The 18,815-nt window shown below is 46.0% G+C and overlaps 1 protein-coding gene across 6 annotated transcripts in view; it reads left to right on the plus strand.

Annotated features, from left to right (window-relative positions):
• PECAM1 (platelet and endothelial cell adhesion molecule 1) overlaps positions 1–16,107 on the plus strand; it is a 73,681-nt gene extending 57,574 nt beyond the window's left edge. For 4 of the 6 annotated variants that reach the window (XM_023729339.1, XM_023729343.1, XM_023729340.1 and 1 more), the window contains 2 exons: positions 2,409–2,431; positions 16,027–16,107. In XM_023729339.1, coding sequence (XP_023585107.1) covers positions 2,409–2,431; positions 16,027–16,092 — 89 coding nt within the window. In that variant the 3' untranslated portion in view covers positions 16,093–16,107. The other 2 variants (XM_023729341.1, XM_023729342.1) reach the window with 2 other exon arrangements.
• Positions 16,108–18,815: the final 2,708 nt, after the last annotated feature.

An 18,815-nucleotide genomic window follows, 5' to 3' on the forward strand; every position in this document is an offset into this window, starting at 1 on the left:
CATCCTGCAAGGCCCAGAGCAAGCCAGCCAGTGACACTGCCAAGCCTACCCCCAGGGTGGCGTTTCCCACTTCAGAAGACAAGATGGTAAAAGGCACCCCATGAAACAAATGGATGCAACCCACCAGATTCTATCTTTATGGTGGTTGCTCTGTTCCCAAAAATGATCAAAAACTACAAACACATTTTCTGATGCTTCCTTTAATCCAAGTGTGCATAGACTTGGCATCTGTCAGATTTATCAGCATATTTGAATTCTTAGTATTTGATACTCGAATTACTTTAGGAAGCACTGCCTGGAGGCCTCTTCCCTCTTGTGTCTGGTTCCAGAGCTCCTGGTGCTTTGGGGGAGCAGAAAGCTCTGGGTCCTCCCAGGTCACATTTGGATGGCGGGTGGGGAGGGTGCAGGAGCCTCACTCAATGTGTGGAAGTTTACACAATAACTCGTCTCGGTGGCCGGCTGATTCATCCATTTGGCCTTTGACGCCCGCCTCTGGCCCAGCCGGGTTAGAAGAGGGGCCCCGTAGGAACTTCTGGCCCTGTTCCCTCTGGAGAGGAGGCACAATGGAGTTGTGATAAGACAGGGTCTGAGGGGGAGGTGGACTTCTGCAACAGGATATTTTTAAATTAGAGAAACAGAAGGGTTGTGACTCCCACCTCCTGCTGTGACGATGTGCCCAGACTGACCGAGATCCAGATGGGGCCGGGTTTGAGTTTGGGGTGGGGGGGCTGGTATAAACTAAGGCCCCTTGGAGAGTTTCCCTTGAGTAAGACAGACGACGTAGGGAGGGGTCACGACCCTCCCACCATTACCTCCACCGCCTTCAAGAACAGCGACCACCCCCAATACCAACTTTGCCTCCTCGGGGCCCTCCTGGCTGCAGATGAGGTCTCTGTAGCTTCTCTAGCTTCAAGCCTGTGTCCATAGATGGGCCATTTGGGGAATCAGCTTCTCTATCTCAGCCATTGATCATTCAGAAACTGTGGCACTGGTGGGGGGCTGGAGGCCTCTTGTCCAAAGGGGCAAACCGTACACCTCTCTTGCCTCATCTAGTGAAAACCGCCTCTCACTAATGCAGGCAGGTACCTCTCACCCGCAAGGCAGTGCTTCCGGTTCATCACCTTTCTCAACACCTCTCTCAACTTCCTGACATTGACCAGGGCCATGGTCATGGCTGCAGCTGGCAGGGCCAGCCAGTCCTCCCACATGCACATTGGCAAGAGGATGGTGTGGGCTCCTGGACAGTCCAGATGAGACTCCCAAGAGGAGGGGATGTGGTGGCCAGAGAGCACATGGCCATGTGTGCCCAGAGTATCAGCAATGTCTGTAGCTTCTGCTCTGGTGATCCCACTCCTGGGAATGGATAGACAAAATAATGCGCAATGGGGAAACAGCTTTCCCAAAGAGGGTACTGCAGCATTACTTAAAATAGCAAAATCTTGGAAAGAATCTCTATATATTTTTTTAATTTAATGTATTTATTTTGTTGTTGTTGTTGAGAATATACACAGCAAAACATACACCAATTCAACAGTCCCTACGTGTACAATTCAGTGACACTGATTACATTTTCGAGGTGTGCTACCATTCTCACCCTCCTTTTCGGAGTTGTTCCTCCCCCATTGACATAAACTGACCACCCCCTAAGGTTCCTATCTTATCTTTCAAGTTGCTGTTGTCAATTTGATCCCATATAGATCTTAAAAGAGCATCATGCTCAAGGCAGGCGTTTTTTTACTAGTTAAGCCAATCTATTGTTTGATTTTTAAGAAGACTTCAGGGGATATTTTTGGTTTGAGGTTTAAAGATTATCTCAGGGCAAAGAACCTCTATTTTTAAAAAGAGGAATTGGTTAAGTAAACAGTGACACATCCACTTAATGATTATCATGGACCACTAACAGTGATGTGTATGAAGGTGCCAGAAAATGTTTATAGAATCATGTTAGGGAAAAAGAATAGAAAATATCATATACAGTATAACTGTTTAAAAAACGTAAGCCCTAACCATAGAAGAAGATGACTGGAAGAAAATACATCAAAAAGTCAGCAGCATTTGGAAAGTGGGACCAGAAATGATTTTTATGTCCTTCTTTCTACTTTCTGTAGTTTTCAATTTTTTCTTTTTAAAAAAACAATGCACTACCACTTTTTTGAAAACTGTTAAAATGTCAAATGAGGTGCTGGAGACTTTATATGCCTGTCATGTGGAACCACAGAGTCCCGAGGAGCCAGTCTGGGCAAAGGAACCCTAACCCTGAGCACTGCATAAGCTGGAGGCGCCTGGTGTCTCCTGCGCATCCCCCCGCAACCCCTTCCTGAGTGCCTTCCAGCCCCTGAGATGTTGGTGAGGAAGCTTAATCTGTGTTCTGTGCTTTGCTCACCTCCATGTTGTCCTTTTCTTTACAGATTTCATGGAAAACAGATGCTCTGTAAGTACTCATTTCATATACATTATTTTAAAAATAGTCCACTGAACAGTGAAATATTTCCAGGCTCACCCAGGTTCTACATTCCCATCAGTTTTCCCCTGTCCTGACCTCTGCTCTAGACCAGGAGCCCTGGGCTCCTCTGACCAGCCTGGGTGGGTGGACATTTGGGTATCAGGCTAACCACGTTTACTGGGCCAGTTCTGATTTCAGATCTTCTCTTCCACTGTTTCCATCAGGACATCTCAGGAAGGGAAACCCTGGAAATACCCCCCATAGGATTGGGAATCTAGGGTACTTAGCTTTGAATGAGTGAAGTGTAACTTTCTTCCCAGCATAGGGTCTAGGCTTTGGAAGTGAGGCAGGCTGGGGTTGGGGGCCTGCTTGGGTGAGCAGACCATCCAACAGCTCTTTTCAACTCAGCAGTCTATGCAGAGCCCCCCTACATACCAGATGCTACATTGGAAGAGGCCTCAGTTTTCTCGTCTGTAAACTGGGGATAATAAAACTCCCTCACCTGGTTGTTGCAAGGATTAAATGAGGGCCTCGCACAGGCCTGGCTCATTGCAAGTGCCTTGGCCCTAGGAGTTCATAGTCGAACGAGGGAATCAGATGTTATCACTGACTGTAAAGGTGGTGAAAGCAGCTACACCAGTGACATGAACATAGGGGAACACAGAAGAGGGGTGCTTCATTCCACTTGGGTCAGAGGTCTCTTCACCAAGGACCAATCATTTGAATAGGCCATGCAGACGGAATCCGATGACAGCAGCGTCCTGGCAGGAGCAAAGGCCTGGAGGGATGACAGTGGTTGTAGGCAGCTGGGAGTGGGAGAGGAAGAGGGTGCAGGTGAGAAGTGATAGGGGAAAGGTAAGCGAGGGCTTGAACCTAAAGGACCATGAATGCTACGTTCAGAGGTTTAATTCTGTAGGATGTAGAGGATTTAGGAAGCTGCAGCTTGGAGAGTGAGAGGGCTTGAGAGAGATACAGAGGCCTGAGTTTAAATCCCTGGCTCCAAATTGGAATTTTGCAAACATCCCCCTCTTCCTGTCTTCCCACTCCCAACCTTTTTGTGAGCTACCCAGCAATGCAGGAGTTAACTGAGCAGCTATTATCTGAAGAAATGAGGAACATGCCTCATAAACAGCGTCTGGGAGAAACTTTCTAGGACAGTTCTCAGCCCTTCCAGCGGGCCCTTGGCTTCCTTTGTTTTGCCCAACTCTGAATTCTTGTGAAGTAGAACTCATTACGCCTTTGACAGAGAGGAAGCCACTGATATTCTTTTTGTGGAAGAAAACTACCAATTTAAGAAAAAAAAGGAATGAAGTGAATGTCTTTTTCTAGCCTAGACCCAGATTCCTGAAATCAGAGACTGGCACCCGAAGGACAGGGATCCTACTTTATAGATGGGGAAACCAAGGCCTGGGCTGTGAAAACAACTTACCCAGGGTCACCTGGCCATTAGTAAAAGAGCCAGGACTAGAACAGGGGTCTTCAGACACCTGTCCAGTCTCTGCCTACAACATAAGACGCCCGGCAAGGAGTGGTGTCACTTCCCCAGCAGTCATGGAAAGCAGGCGTTCTGCCCTATGGACAGGGTGGGACTGAGAGAAATTCGTTCTCTGACTTTGACAAACATGGCTATGTCCACCAAAGGCAGATCTGCTGCTGCCAGCAAGAAACACCATGTGGGACCAACTTACTTACTTTGTCCTCCTTCCAAGGGACCTCTCTGGACAAAGGCTCCGAGCTCCAGGCCAGACAGAACTTTCCCTTTCCCCAGGAACAGGCCCGCGAGCCCAGAAGTCTGCTCCCAGGATGTGGCCCTAGCTGGTCCTGTCCCCCAAAATAATCAAGCTGTTTGGCAGAGCACAGGGCTTCCCAGCTTTTGGGAAATGGGTTTTGAATCTTTAAGCAAATGGATTTTGTTTGTAAAAGAAACAGGTATAGTTCCCTCATAATCAGCTGGTGAGGTTCAGCAGAAAATTAATCGAATTGCTCAGCAGGGAAATGGGAGGAGATTTCCTTCCTGAAATCAAACCTGGCAATCATTCCCGGTTGTTTAATGGCCGTTGTTTCTGAAAACATATTGAAGGAAATATGTTAACAATGAGCCAGCCACTTAGCCAAATACTAATTTGGTATTGTTTGACTTGCTTCAATAGTACATTCTGACTTCATTTTTCCTCTGCCATTTTTGCCTTGTTTATAAATTGTGTTTGCTGCCGACGCAGACAGATAACGTGAAAGAGATCACGCTGTACTTAAAGGGGGGAATCTGGGCCTGTGCTGGTCTCAAGATCTTGGAGCGAACCCTGCCTTCTTACTGAAAAAGGCCATTCCCAGTTCGGCTCACCTGCCTCCCTCCTGGTCAGCAACAGGCAGCTGGCTGCAGTGGAGGCAGCCTAGGACTTGAGGTCAGGGGACTTGGGCATGAGTTCCAGCTCTCCACCCACCTTTTGGGTGATCTTATCTTTCTCAAACCTAAGCTTCCTCATCTATAAACTGGACACAATGATAATAGTAACAATAGTAATAGCTACCTATTGCGGTTTCTTAAGGGTTAAATGAGAAACACATGTGCAAATTACTTTGCAAACTGCAAAACCAAGAAACCAGTTGCCATCAAATCGATTCAGATTCATGGCAACCCCATGTGTGCCAGAGTAGACCTGTTCTCCATCGTGTTGTCAGGGTCTGGTTTTGGGGAAGTAGATCGCCAGGGCTTTCTTCCAAGGCACCTCTGAGTGAACTTGAACACCCAACCTTTCAGTTAGAAGCCAAGCACCTTAACCATTTGCACCACCAAGAGACCACCATATAAAAGCTAGTTCATTATCTATTTTAACACTCTTTTTCATCAAACACTTCTGGCTGCCCATGAAATGCCTCTGCCACACATGTGGAAAGTAGCTGTTGCTTCCCCAAAGCACAGGATCCATCCAAAAACTTGGCTTGCCTCTTGCTAGCTGTTCACTAGCCGTTTGCTAGCGTTCATGTCACATTGGGCAGATTTCTTAACCTCTCGGGGCCTCAGTTTTCTCATCTGTAAACTGGGATAATAAAACTCCCTTACCTGGTTGTTGCAAGGATTAAATGAGGGCCTCGCACAGGCCTGGCTCATCGGAAGTGCTCAATAAGGGGCAGTTTTTGGAAGCAGTAAGTGGAGAGCTCCATGGTGTTGGAAGCAAAATGGGCTTTTAGGGTGTCCACACCAGGTTATGACCAGAAGCAGAGTGATTTCATGGCTGGAGCTGGGTGGCTGACGGCTGGCTTCTGACTTAAGCATAGCAAGCCCAGGCCGTGTATGTGAGCATGTTAGCCTTTACTTGCAAATCCCCAAAGCCCTGTAGACTTTGGCCCAGCCCTTCCAGTCTGTGGGGATGGTCCTGCAGCAGTGCCCCAGCACTGGCTTCCCCCAGAGAGGGCAAGCGGAGGTGTCTAGGGAGGGATTTGGTCTGGGGCCTGGAGAAAGCCTGGACACCCAGAGTCACGTCTCCCTCCTCCTGGTGGAGCGGAGGAAATGAAGGGGCGAGCTTCGCTACCAGGGCTGGCAGGTCTCCACCTCCGGGACTGGCACAACTTTCTTGGCCCTGTTGCTGGGTCTTTCCTGGCAGAAGAGCCAGCTGGGGCCCCTTTGCTCTGCATCCTGTTCGGTGAGGTTCCTCAGACCCAACCCCTCCCTCAGGAAGCCAGCCAGCCTGGCTGTGGGGTTCCCAAGATCCTGGCTGATTCCCTCATCTTCTCCACTCCTGCCTCCTCCTGATCCACAAGCAGCAAGGTCCCTGTGCTCACGGAGGGTCCAGAGAAGTGAACTTAGATGCAGCCTGCTCTTTGGGGCTCCCTGTTGTCCAGGGCCCCCTCTACTCCACAAGCAGCCTTTTCAGTATTTCCCAGCATGCTCCACTCTTCTGCCTCCTTGATCCTTTCTTCCCATCCTCTTGTTAGCCTATTTGTCAAAATTCACCCAACTTTTGGGGCCTGGCTCCAGAGTGTCTTCCCCCGCAGCTTTCTGTGACTCCCTTGCTGCCTAGTCCAGAGTCCTGTCACCATCTCTGAACCCCTTCTATGATTTCTTAGGGCCTCTTCCACCTAGATTTGTTTATCAATTGGTAGAATATAACACTCTTGGGGGTTGGGTTCTTGAATCCTTAGCACAGAGCACAGTGCCTGGGTCAGAGTGGGAGCCAGTCATTGACGGGTGGTTGAGTGGGTGACAGCAAACACCATACGAAGCCATTAGAGAACATTACAAGGTAAGGTTGTATGTGGAATCATATAATTTTAAACAGAAGGACCTTGTTGTTAGCTGTCATTGAGAAAGCGCTGACTCATGGTGACCCCATGCATGACAGAATGAAATGCTGCCCAGTCCTGTGCCATCCCCATGATGGGTTGGGGATTGGACCACTGTGATCCATAGGCTTTTCACGGACTGATTTTCGGAAGTAGATCTGCAGGCCTTTTTCCCCTAGTCTATCTTAGTCTGGAAGATCCATCAGAACCTGTTCAGCATCATAGCAACACACAAGCCTCAACTTACAGATGGCTCTGAGGAGCATTGGCCAGGAATCAAACCCAGGTCTCTTGCGTGGAAGGCGAGAATTCTACCATTGAACCACTACTGCCTCACAGCTGTTGTTAGTTGTCGTTGAGTTGATTCCGACTCACGGGGACCTTAAACATCATTTAATGGGTGGGGGAAGCCGCCGTGCTGGCCGGTGGGGGTCCCAGTGGGTAGGCAGCACTACTTTGGAGTTCCTTTGAGATGTGCTGTCTGCAGTTTTGCACATCTTCCCACAAGGGCAGTCTTCAGTCCTGAAGGGTGTGACCATAACTTGTCTCATCTCTTGTCGCTGCAGAGAACGGAAGGCTCCCTTGATGGTACTTAGGACGGGAGGGCAGATGCTAACCCTGGGAGGACGTCCACATTCCGAGAAGAGCAGATGATTCCCGTATTCCAAGAGCTCTGTGCACTTGTTTATGAACCTGCCCTGCTCCCAGCAAACAAAGCAATTCCTCAGGCCAAGCCGCCAGTCCTTAAATCCCTCCTACTGCATTTATGTTGGGTATAAAGAGATACGGAGGGGATGTTTAATCCCCCACAAGGGCCACCTGCCACCGAGCGGAGCCTCGCTCCCCGACTCCTGGAGCTGGGCAGTGGAAGCAGCAGAAGGAGGTTCAGGGTAAACAGGCCATTGGGATACTTTGAAACTTGAATATTTTGTCTTGTACAGAGATAAAGAACTTCTCCAGATGCCCTCATACACAGAAACCTGCTTTTGTTTCATAGTCAATCACTTCTAGCACATGGCCTGGCTTAGGGGCTAGTTTTTCTCTTTTCCTTTGGTCCTTTTTACTTCAGTTCATCAGAGGGGCTGTGGTTCTGGGCCTCTTTGCCCTTTGGAAGCGCACAATGTGGACCAGACAATTTCACTCTGTTCTTGAAGCTATGACTTTGCCCACCACCAACGGGAAAGCAAACTGCTCAGGAGCGATGCCTTTGAAATGCCAACTTGAAGACAAGATTCATTCCGGGCAGTGCACAAAATCGAAACTGAAGTTGGACCAAGCACAGATGTTCTTAAGCTGCTTTTCTATACCCTTCTCTTTCTTTTCCTCTCTTTGCTGATGGCTGAAAGATGGGAAGATGGATGCCTACAGCAAATACTATTTTTAATAGAAAATTGAAGTGTGTATTTTTCTTACTAATTTTTTTTTTTTTAATTTATTCCTTCCTGAAGTCTTAAGATGTTTCCTATGGGGCAGGTGATGGTGTGAGCGGGTAGAAGGGGGGCTGCGGCCGCTCTGCGGTGGAGTTTCTCTAGTGAACACACCTAACCAAAGCCACTTCCCCATCTGCCTCAGTGGCATGCTGCAGAGACCCTGAGGGGGGTTGTATTAAATAAATTTGATCTTTACTCTTTCTAGATCTGTGCAATGTCATCTTCTGAGAGGCCACGTGCAAGTAGAACCTCTGCAGTGTTCTAGGACTTCAGGCCTTTCCCAACCACAGAGAGAACCAAGCCAATCTCATCAGCACAGCCCAGGGCCTAGAGGTAGCTGGAGCCTCAAACACGGAGTCATTAAAATCCATGTCAACTGGTACTTCAGTGTTTGCGTCCCAGCTACGCTGTCCCTGGCAGATAGGGTTGTCAGATTTAGCAAAAAAAAGAAAAAGAAACAGGATACAAGTTGTCCAGTTAAATTTGAATTTAAGATATGCAACAAGTCACTTTTTTAGGATAAATGTATCCCATGTAATATTTGGGACATATTTATACCAAAAAGGAAACCCTGGTGGCGTGCGTAGTGGTTAAGTGCTATGGCTGCTAACCAAAATGTCGGCAGTTCGAATCCACCAGGCACTCCTTGGAAACTCTATAGGAAATCTCTGTCCTATAGGGTCACTATGAGTCAGAATTGACTCGACGGCAGTGGGTTTGGTTTTTGGGTTTTTATACTAAAAAAGTATTCATTGTATATCTGAAATTCAAATTTAACTGGGAATCCCATATTTTACCTGGCAACCCGACCCGTAAAGCACTCTCCTGCCCCCTAAGCCTCGGGACCCACCCTCTCACCTCTGCCAGAGGCCTCGGACCTCTCTCCTCCCACACCCAGTCCCCTTCAGACCATGACCCCACGGGGCCTAAAGGTCAGAAGGAAACTTGAGGGTTTATCCTGGCCCTGCCAGATTCCAGCCATGGAAACTTGAAAGAGCCTCTCAATCTCTGAGTTTCGGTTTCCTCATCTCTAAAATGAGAAGATTGAACATCCTAAAATGTTATTTCAGAGCCCTTTGAAAATAAAATGAAAGTTATAGACCCCACACCCCACATACAATGCACACCCCACACATAGAATTATGTCACACAATTATCATACAGCTTCCAAGTTTTAAGGGTTTTTCCCTGGTTGGAGTCAATTTAGATGATCTCTAAATTAACCAGTCAGCAAGGTACGCATGGGTGTAATTGTGTTTACTTACTAATCTGGAGTGCACAATTTCACATAGGTTTCACCACATCAACCTGCGCACTCCAGATTAGTTAAGTAAGCACAAGTAAGCCCGTGCGTACCTTGCTTATTGGGTAAATCGTCCCTTCCTCTAATGACCTTCAAGTCTAATACTTGACTTGTTGATGATTTGGGGAGAACCCAGAGCCCCTATGTCAACTCCTCAGCCTCTTGCCACCACCCTAGCGTCATGGAAGCTGGGAAGACCCTGTTCCTACTACTTAGGCCCTATTTATCAAGCATATGGGAGTCTTCCATTTTCCCTCTGCCTACATTTCTGAGAAGGAAACCACACACACAGAGATCTTCTTTAGTAGATTCAATGGCTGAAATCTCTCTAACCCAGGACCCTGGCTTCAGCTGTCCAAGGACGTGGGCCGCTGGCCTCACCAAGGGTCTAAGGCTGAGCTCAGCACCTAAACCAGAAAGTCCACCCCGCCTTTTCCCAGAGAGGCCGTTTTTCTCGACAGTAACTTGTTAGTTAGAGCTCCCTCTTGTGTCCTCACAATGTAATGGGTCGTTAAAGGCCTTAAGATGCCGCTTGTTGAACACGCAGTAGAATTTTTTCCCTTCTTCTGAGGAGTCACAAGAGGTCAGCCATCCTTTTCACGAGTTTATGCTGAGTGCTCCATCAGTGTTAACTGACTGACTACCTGAATCTCACTCCCTGACGTGGACTCAAGATGGGCAAAGTGACTTCCTGGCCAAGGCTCATTCATTAAAGCACTGGTTCTCAACCCGGTGATTCTCCCCCCACTCCCAGGGGATATTGGGCAACGTCTGGAGACTTTTTTTTTTGTTCTTAACGACTTGGAGGTGCAGTGCTACTGGCATCTAGTGGGTAGAAGCCAGGGATGCTCCTAAAAATCCTGCAATGCATAGACAGTCCCCCACAACAAAGAATGGTCCAGCCCCAAATGTCAACAGTGCCAAAGTTGAGAAACCCTGCCTTAAAGCATTCAGTTATTCACTTATTTACTCAGCGAACTCAAAGCTATAGGGCTCTGGGTGCCAGGCACTGCACTGAGTGTTGGGGATGGAGAGGTTGTAAGAAGCACATGGCTCCTGCCCTCCTGGAGCGTACTGTCTAGTAGGGTTACAGATGAGTGCTATGGTAGGAAAAGCATCCCAGAAGAAGTTGGGTCTAACCAAAGACCTGAGGATAGGTAGACATAGCCAGATGAAAAAGGCAGGGTGAAGATCATGGGTGACAAAGGAAAGTGCACCAAGACAATGAGGCAAGAGAGAGGATGGTACCCTCTTGACAGCCTGTTGGGCCCCAGGTCCCTTCCAACCCATGGCATCTTCAACATGCTGCCGTAGTCCACTGGGGATTTCTGCTGGACTCCCATGCACCTGCCTCAGTTCTTGAGTCTGAAGGAGGTCTCTGGAAGTTGCCCAATGAGAATTCAGCTCCTGCGCACAGATGTTTTTAAGACTCTCCTCCAGTGTCATTAGCATACTGGGGAGAAAACCACCGCATAGACCTGACTCAGCCCTTGACTAAGACTACGGGGCTCAAGTGAAAAGGTGAACTGAAGGGTTAATTCAGAAAAACCTCCTCAGCTGAGGTTCTCTGCCTCTGTCCAAGGTTTGTGTAGAGGGGTGGGGAGGTCTGTCAATCACCTTGGAGTAGGTACCAAATGTTGTAGGGTATGCAATTTTCTGAGGAGATAGTCCATAGCTTTTGTCAGTTTCTCAAAGGATGACATGATCCAAAAAGCATTAAGAACTTCTTATCTATGGTTTGATGTCAGTTGAAAACCCAAAAATAGTGGTTAACCCATTACTGCTCAAAGGCTCTACTTCATGGACAATTTTAAGTTTGATATCCCCAGCAGGACTTGGATTGCCTTGAAAAAATTGCTCAGAATAAGGAAACAAATGGTGATTTCAATGTTAGAAAGAGACAGCTTTCATCTCTCCAAAGTAGTAAGCTATTAGATTGTTTGGGAATGCCAAAGAACGGGCACTAAATGTATTGAAAACTTCATCGTCCAAGGTATTTCTAAACCCTGAATTGTCCCTTCATACAGATTTCACAATGCAACGGGAAATGAACCTTTATTTTACAATAAACTTTGACGATAGAAAATAAAAATGATTTCAGTGTTCACAGAGGATGAAGGATGCTGGAAAGCAAATTAATTTTTGTATTGGAATTTTAATGTAATTAATTTTTTTGTAAGCAGTTTTAGGCTTACAGAAAATTTGCACAGAAAGTAGAGAATTCCCATATATTCCCTCACCCCCCTGCACACAGTTTCTCTTCTTATTAACATCTTGCAGTAGGGTGGTACATTTCTTACAATTCATGACCAATATTGATATGTTATTATTAACTAAAGTCCATATTTTACACGACAGTTCACTATTTGGGTTGTACATTTTATTGGTTTTGACAAACGCATAATGTCATGGATCCACCATTAATGTATCCTGCAGAATAGTTTTACTGCCCGAAAGTAAATTTTTTTTTGTTATTTTTTTTTTTATTGTACTTCAGGTGAAGGCTTATAGAACAAATAGTTTCTCATGAAACAGTAGTACACATATTGTTTTATGACATTGGTTAACAACCCCACAACATGTCAACCCTCTCTCTTCTCAACCTTTTTTTTTTTTTGGTGACAATATACATAGCCAAAGATACACCATTTCAAAAATTTCTACATGCACAGTTCAGTGACATCGACTACGCTCTTCCAATTGTGCTGCTATTCTCACTTTAGATGAAGGCTTACAGAACAAAATAGTTTCTCATTTAACAGTTACTACACATGTTGCCCTATGACAATGGTTAACAACCTCACAACACATCAACACTATCCTTATTCAACCTTGGGTTCCCTATCACCAGCTTCCTTGTCCCCTTCTGCCTTCTGGCCCTTGTCCCTGGACTGCTGTGCCTCATCAGTTCCATTGGGTTTTATAGGGCTGTCCACTCCCCGGCTGAATGGTGAACCTCAGAAATGACTTCACCACTGAGCTAAAAGGGTGTCCAGGGGCCATACTCTCGGGGTTTCTCCAGTCTCCTTTAGGCCAATAAATCCGGTCTTTTTTTTGTGAGTTAGAATTTTGTTCTACATCCTTCCCCAGCTCTGTCCAGAACCCTCTGTTGTGATCCTGGTCAGAGCAGTCACCGAAAGTAAATTTTTAAAGAAAGTTAAAGGCAAGTTGAAGACGGGGCCACTAGTCATCTCTTGCAGCCTGGAGTGTCTCTCCTGGGAACAAAGGAATTGACCGAGATGATCTCGTGTCCTTGCGGCTCCGACCTTCATGTTTCTACGATGTCCGTGTCGATAGGCAGGTGTCACGGCGGTGGGTCAGCCCCAGATAACACCGTCTTCTCACGGCCATCTCTTACGCCTTCTCGAGCTGCGCTTTGCTCTCTTGCGCTTTGTGTCTCTGCGTCTCTGAATTGTTTCTGTGTTTCTTTTTTCCGACCTTCTTCAAAGTTCACCCTGCCTCTCATCTCTCCTACTTCCTCTGTTTCCTCCTTTCCTTTCCTTTTTCACTTCCATTTTCTCTTTTTCTTCACCCTTTCTCCTCCTCCCATTAATTGGCCATAATACAGAGCTGAAGTTTATATATATATATATATTATCCCAAGATGAGTCTTATATTCCCAGCTATTTATTTTGAAAGCCAATACATAAGATATTTTCTATTATGAGATATATTCTCTCTACTTAGGATAAACAATGCCTCCAAAAGCCTGCAAAGTTGCTTTTTACCTGTATTTGACCCTCTGTGGATTATTTTTCCAAAGGTTTATTGGATTCATTTGGAAAAGTCCCCTGTTGCTGCCTTACTTCCTCCCAGTCCTGAGATGTGCTGGTTTTCCTGGAACCTCTTGGCATAAGAGGGTCCTGGTTTAGTGCCAGAAACTGTTCCCTTAGTTCCTGGTACAACCAACACTCCCCTTCTCAGGGCGTGGGTTGTTTGGGCCAGGATTCACAACACGAGGAACCCTCCCCTGTTAGACTTCTAAGGGGGGGACGGTCCTAGGAAAAGGAAAAAGAGTGGATTTCACTGCCTCCCAACGTGCTTGAGGACAGATCCTGAGCCAGAGCCTACCACAGTCCCTGGAAGCTTGTCACACTCCTAGTCATTAATTGTGTCCCTCCATTCCCGGAGGTCACCTTTTAACCAAATAATAGATTGTCCTACAAAAGAAACAATAATACCTGTGATGAATGTGCCTCTTTAAACAATCAACTATGTGAGACCTAATGGTCAACATTTACCCAGAAACAATGATGAGCAGGCAAGGAGGGGCAGGGAAACTGGATGGATGGAAACAGGGCAGACTGGATGGAAATGGTGAGGGGGCTGACACATTGTGCAGATTGTAAGCAATGTCATGGAAAAATTTGTGTATGAATTGTTGAATGGGAATCTAATTTGCTGTGTAAACTTTCACCTAAACACAATAAATTATTCAAAAAAAAGAGGGTCCCGAGCCTTCCAGAAAGCTTCTCTGGCAGGGTTAGTTTAAGAGGAAGGAAACAAACAAACAAACAAACAAAAAACAGTTGCCATCGAGTTAGTTCCCACTCAGGGCGACCCCATGTGTGTCAGAATAGAACTGTGCTCCACAGGGTCTTCAATGGCTGATATTTCGGGAGTAGATCTCCAGGCCTTTCTTTTGAGGCACCTCTGGGTGGACTCGAACCTCCCACCTTTGGGTTAGCAGCCAGCGTGTTAACTGTTTGCACCACCCAGGGACTCAGTTTAAGAGGAACAAGATGGTTAAATAAGAAGTTCTTCTCTTATCATGAAGCTTTTGACCTGGAATCATTTCAGTAGCTCCTTGGCATTTACAGATTTAACGTTCAAGATTTTGATTATTTAGGAATGCCCCCAAAGATTTAGAGTTGAGGCAGGTTGTCGTTTCACTGGGCCCCTGTGTCAGGGTCATTCATTGAGGCGTAAGTTGGCATTACTTCTCCCTGGGCTCCTTTCTGCCCCTGCCGCCATGCACAACTCACTCCCTGCACTATCTGAGGGAAGCTGTGGAGGGGGAAGAGGATGGGAGGGGCAGAGGTGGAGCAGCAGAAATAGAGAGTCCCCAAAAACTAGGAAGAGTGAGCCATGGGGACCCACTCCCTACCCCCAAGATGAGGCTGGTCCCTCAGGGAAATGGCTGACTGTAGGGGACACCAGGGAGCCTGGACCCTGGTCCCTAAGTTTCCAGCCTTGATAGAGGTCCCCACTCCTCTCAGGTGGCAGGGAGCCTGTGGAGCCAGCTGCCTTCTAGGGACCTTGGGAGCCTGGACTCCAAGAAACTCTAGCAGTGAGCATGATCGGAATCTCGCCCCTTCCCAGTTTTTCAGGAACCACATGAGCCTCCCAGATTCTCGTGCAACCTCAGGGAGGCGAAGAGATTTGCAAATTGAGGCCAACATTAAATTTCCCAACACCCTTGCAGGATGGGGGCTTAGAGACCGATTATATTTGATTTAATGCTAATGAAGTAATGTGAGATTTGTTGCACAGCCAAGTTTGTGATTAAAAAGTCATGCCCTCTACATCAAACTATGAATTGTGCTCTTTGAGGCTGATATGCAGGATTGGATAGCATAGCTGGTGAGTGAGCCTAGCCAACCACTCAGTGGCCTCGTCTTACTGAATATTCTCGCAACAAAAACTTCTTAAGTGCCTGTTAAGGTCCAGATCCTGTAAGAGGTGCAGGGGGATGCATTGGAGAACCAGACAGATGTGGTCCCCCTGGAGCCTGTGATACTTTGCTCAGAGGAGTCACATTTTTGAGTTATGCTTGTTTAGGGGGAGAGTTGCTAGACTGTCAGATGTTCACAGGAGTTATCCCTTCCCCGTATTAGAAAGTTTTACTTAGGAGTGGATCCTCAGACCTGGGGGACTTTGGAGTCATTGCAAAAGGTCCTCAAGGGCATGGGGACATATTTTTGTCAACCTATGTATGCTAAAAGGACAATTAAGCTCATACAGGGGTCTTGGCAAATAAAAATTTTTTGTGTGTTAAAGAAGAGTCCTTGTACTTGACAGGGTGGGACCCACTGGTCTACTGAATCCATCCCTGAGTTTATCAGAATTTAAATCATCATGTTGGGGTGATCTGATGTCCAGCCATTGGTCCATGAGTGTATGTAATCATATAAGCACATGTACACACATGTATGCAATCAGACATGCACATGTACACACACGTGCTTGTACTCATACTTATGTGCACACACACGTGTGTCCCAGTGCTTCCCGATCCCCTGGTGTCCTCTCCCTCCCCTGCCCTTGCAGCAGATCCTGTGCCAAGACCAACACAGGTGTTTCTCTCTGTTTTGTGGGAGGTGTTGGCATATGAGAATGTGTTGTTTGAATCAAAGAATGAGAATCGAGACAGCACTACTCCGAACAGTCCAACACATCATCTTTGCTTATCAAATTTTATTCAGAAACAGCAAGCATCTGGTTAGTACAAGACTTTGTATATTTCACAGTTGAGTGATAGACACAAAGGGAAGCCGACACCCTGAAGATGCAGGAGCCTACAAATAACTAGCACACAACTAACAGCCTTTCTTCAACGCCTGTTACAGGCCTACCTAGTCCTCCAAGATGGCCACCCTTCCCATAGTGCTTTGCATGTTGCAGGCACCTGGTAAATCCGAGCAGATCTCTTTCCTCAAGATGGAAGCAACTGATCCAGACGTTTGCTTGGATGTTTACCCTTCAGAAGCCATGCCAATTGGTGACTGAGCCCACTTAATACGATGCAGGTTCGAGCCCTGGGGCCTCTCACAGCCAAGGATTGTCAATGTATCAGAACTAACGCCAGGTGAGAAAAGAACATTCCATGGGTGTGCTGCATCTGTGATGAGCAGAGGCAGAGCGCAGTCGGGGCTCAGGTGAGGACACAGCCACAGGGACTTCAATTTGTTAAATGTACACCAGACGGCAGAAATTCCTTGGGAAATCTTTAAAAAAAAAAAAAAAAGACAAGGGGACAATAGGAAAAAATGTATTGATATTTATTAAAATGTATTGGTTAGTATTCACAGAGGCTTTGTAAAAGACCTAGGGTTTGAAAACACAGCAGCAGAAAACTGAGCGATTATCTGCACTATATGGTGAAGGACAACTTCTTGGTGGCCAGAAGGAGTGAATGTGACATGTGAGCAGTCTTTCTGTTCTGGACACGTAATAAACCCTGGCAAATATCTTATGCAACTGGAAGAAACAGAACTAGCTTCCCCTCCTGCCTTCCGCGTTCTTTCTGCCTAGAAGAGAGGCCTGGGGTGTACCATGGGGGGAAGTATAGGGAAGTGAAAAAAGGAAGGAGATATTTATATTAGGAATTCAGTAAATATATGGATGGATGAAAATTCAACCCGTGAACTGCCTGGGACTCAATGTTTATCAAAGGTTTGAAATATTAGATATTTGCAAAAGACATTCCGAGATATGTTTAACCATTCTTCTAGATTCTTTAGTTTTCATCTTTACTTTCAGATGGATCATCAGAATATAATCCACCTGAGCCTCAATAGCTACAATGTGATTTAAGGTTATACTCTTAGTTAGACTTTGCAGATAAAAGGATCATGTTTTTCAACCACGACTTTGGACTTTTTTTTATAGACATTGCCCAATTTGAGGCCCAATGGATGTTACATAAAGTTTGCTTGTACCAAATTCCTCCTTGACATGAGTTTTGCTGAGTACTTATGCTTTCTTGGGTCAGACAATGAACACTATGTAGTCCCACATGCTTCCTGTTTAATCTCAGCTGCCAAAGAATTTACAGCCAAATTCTGCACCCAGTTAGAGTAATTAACTACTGTCAAGTGCCTGTTCCATGGACTCCCTCTTCCTTTAGATGATATTACTCCCGTTTTGATTCCTAATTGTTACATTGTATAGTACCTTTAATCTTGTCTGCTGTCTCAGATCCGTTTGAGAGAAGGCCTAACGTAAATAGTCAAAATTAAATTTATAACATAAAAATAAACTAATAGAAACCAGTTCTGCTTTTGATTATATTCATTCAGAAGAATTGGGTCAATATCCCTACAGTTGTGTGATCCTGGGCAAGTCTGTTTCCTTGAGCTCATTTCTTCATCAACAAAATGAGGCTGTTGGGCTCTGTTATCTTGAAGGTCCTACTAAGCTTCTTTCATTCAGCAAATATTTCATGTGCACCTACTATGTGCTAGACACTGTTCTAGGTGTTTAGGATGCATCAGTGAAGAAAATAGACAAAGGCCCCTGGCCCTGTGGGACTTAGACTCTTGTGGGGAGAGACAAAAATTAACAATAAACATAGTAAGTAGAATTACGTGGCATGTGAGAAGGTGGTGAGGGATATAGGAAAAAGAAGGAATGAATGGAGTGTAGAACATTGTCTTTGTGAGTGGTTTTGTGCCGGTTGACCTGGATGTCTCCCGAGTCTGTGGTCCTTAGCCTTCAATCCCAGTCTTTCAGTCCTGAGAGGTGTTGGGTTTTGTCTAAGAAGTTTCCCTAACTGGTTAGCACTTAATTTAACAGACTGTTCAGGCACAGTGAGTTAATGAATGCTTCAGCTCCTTGGAGTGGTAATAATAATTGAACCAAAAAGGAAAAAAAATGCTTGTATTAAACCCTTAGAGGTGGTGCTGAAAGATCAAACCTTTAAAAAGTGTTCTTTAGATTTAAGGAAATGCATTTCACTGTTAGGGTTGGAGGGTAGGAACTGTTCAGAGCAAATTAAAAAAAAGGAAAGAAAGAATGAATGAAGCAGGTTAAGAGGAAACAGAAGGCAGGGGTGAGGGCAGATAGTAATAGTGTGGTCTGCGCAAGTTTCATTAAGAAAGTGAGATCTGAGCAGACTTGAGGGGGCCGAGGGCGTTAGCCAAGCAGAAGGATATCTGAGGAAAGAGCATTCCAGGCAGAGGGAACAGCTAGAGCAAAGGCCCTATGGGGCAGAAGCAAGAAGGCTAAGGGGCTGGCGTGGAAGGAGGGAAGGGGAGAGCAGCGGTAGATGGGAACAGCTTCATTGTTGATTATAATATAATAATAAAAGTCACCTAACTGTAAATAGACTTTTTTCTTCATATGCTTGTTCTAAACCCCTGCTACTCAAAGTATGCTCCTCAGACCAGCAGCTTCGCAATCATCCAGGAGCTTGTAAGAAAGACAGACTCTTAGGACTCACCCTAGTCCTACTGAATCAGAATCTAGATTAACAAGATCCCCAGGTGACTCGTGAGAAGCTCTGCTCAAGAGGCCACCATATGCTTTTCATATATGACAGTTCTAACATCATATGCTTTACAAAGGAAGAGCCTTAGCTGGTTGGTTCTAAACAGGGTTGCTTGTCTTAAATTGCTTTTCACAGTGGCTTTTGAGG

Source organism: Trichechus manatus, unplaced genomic scaffold (assembly GCF_000243295.1).
Source record: "Trichechus manatus latirostris isolate Lorelei unplaced genomic scaffold, TriManLat1.0 scaffold00028, whole genome shotgun sequence".
In the NCBI taxonomy this organism is placed as follows: Eukaryota; Metazoa; Chordata; class Mammalia; order Sirenia; family Trichechidae; genus Trichechus; species Trichechus manatus.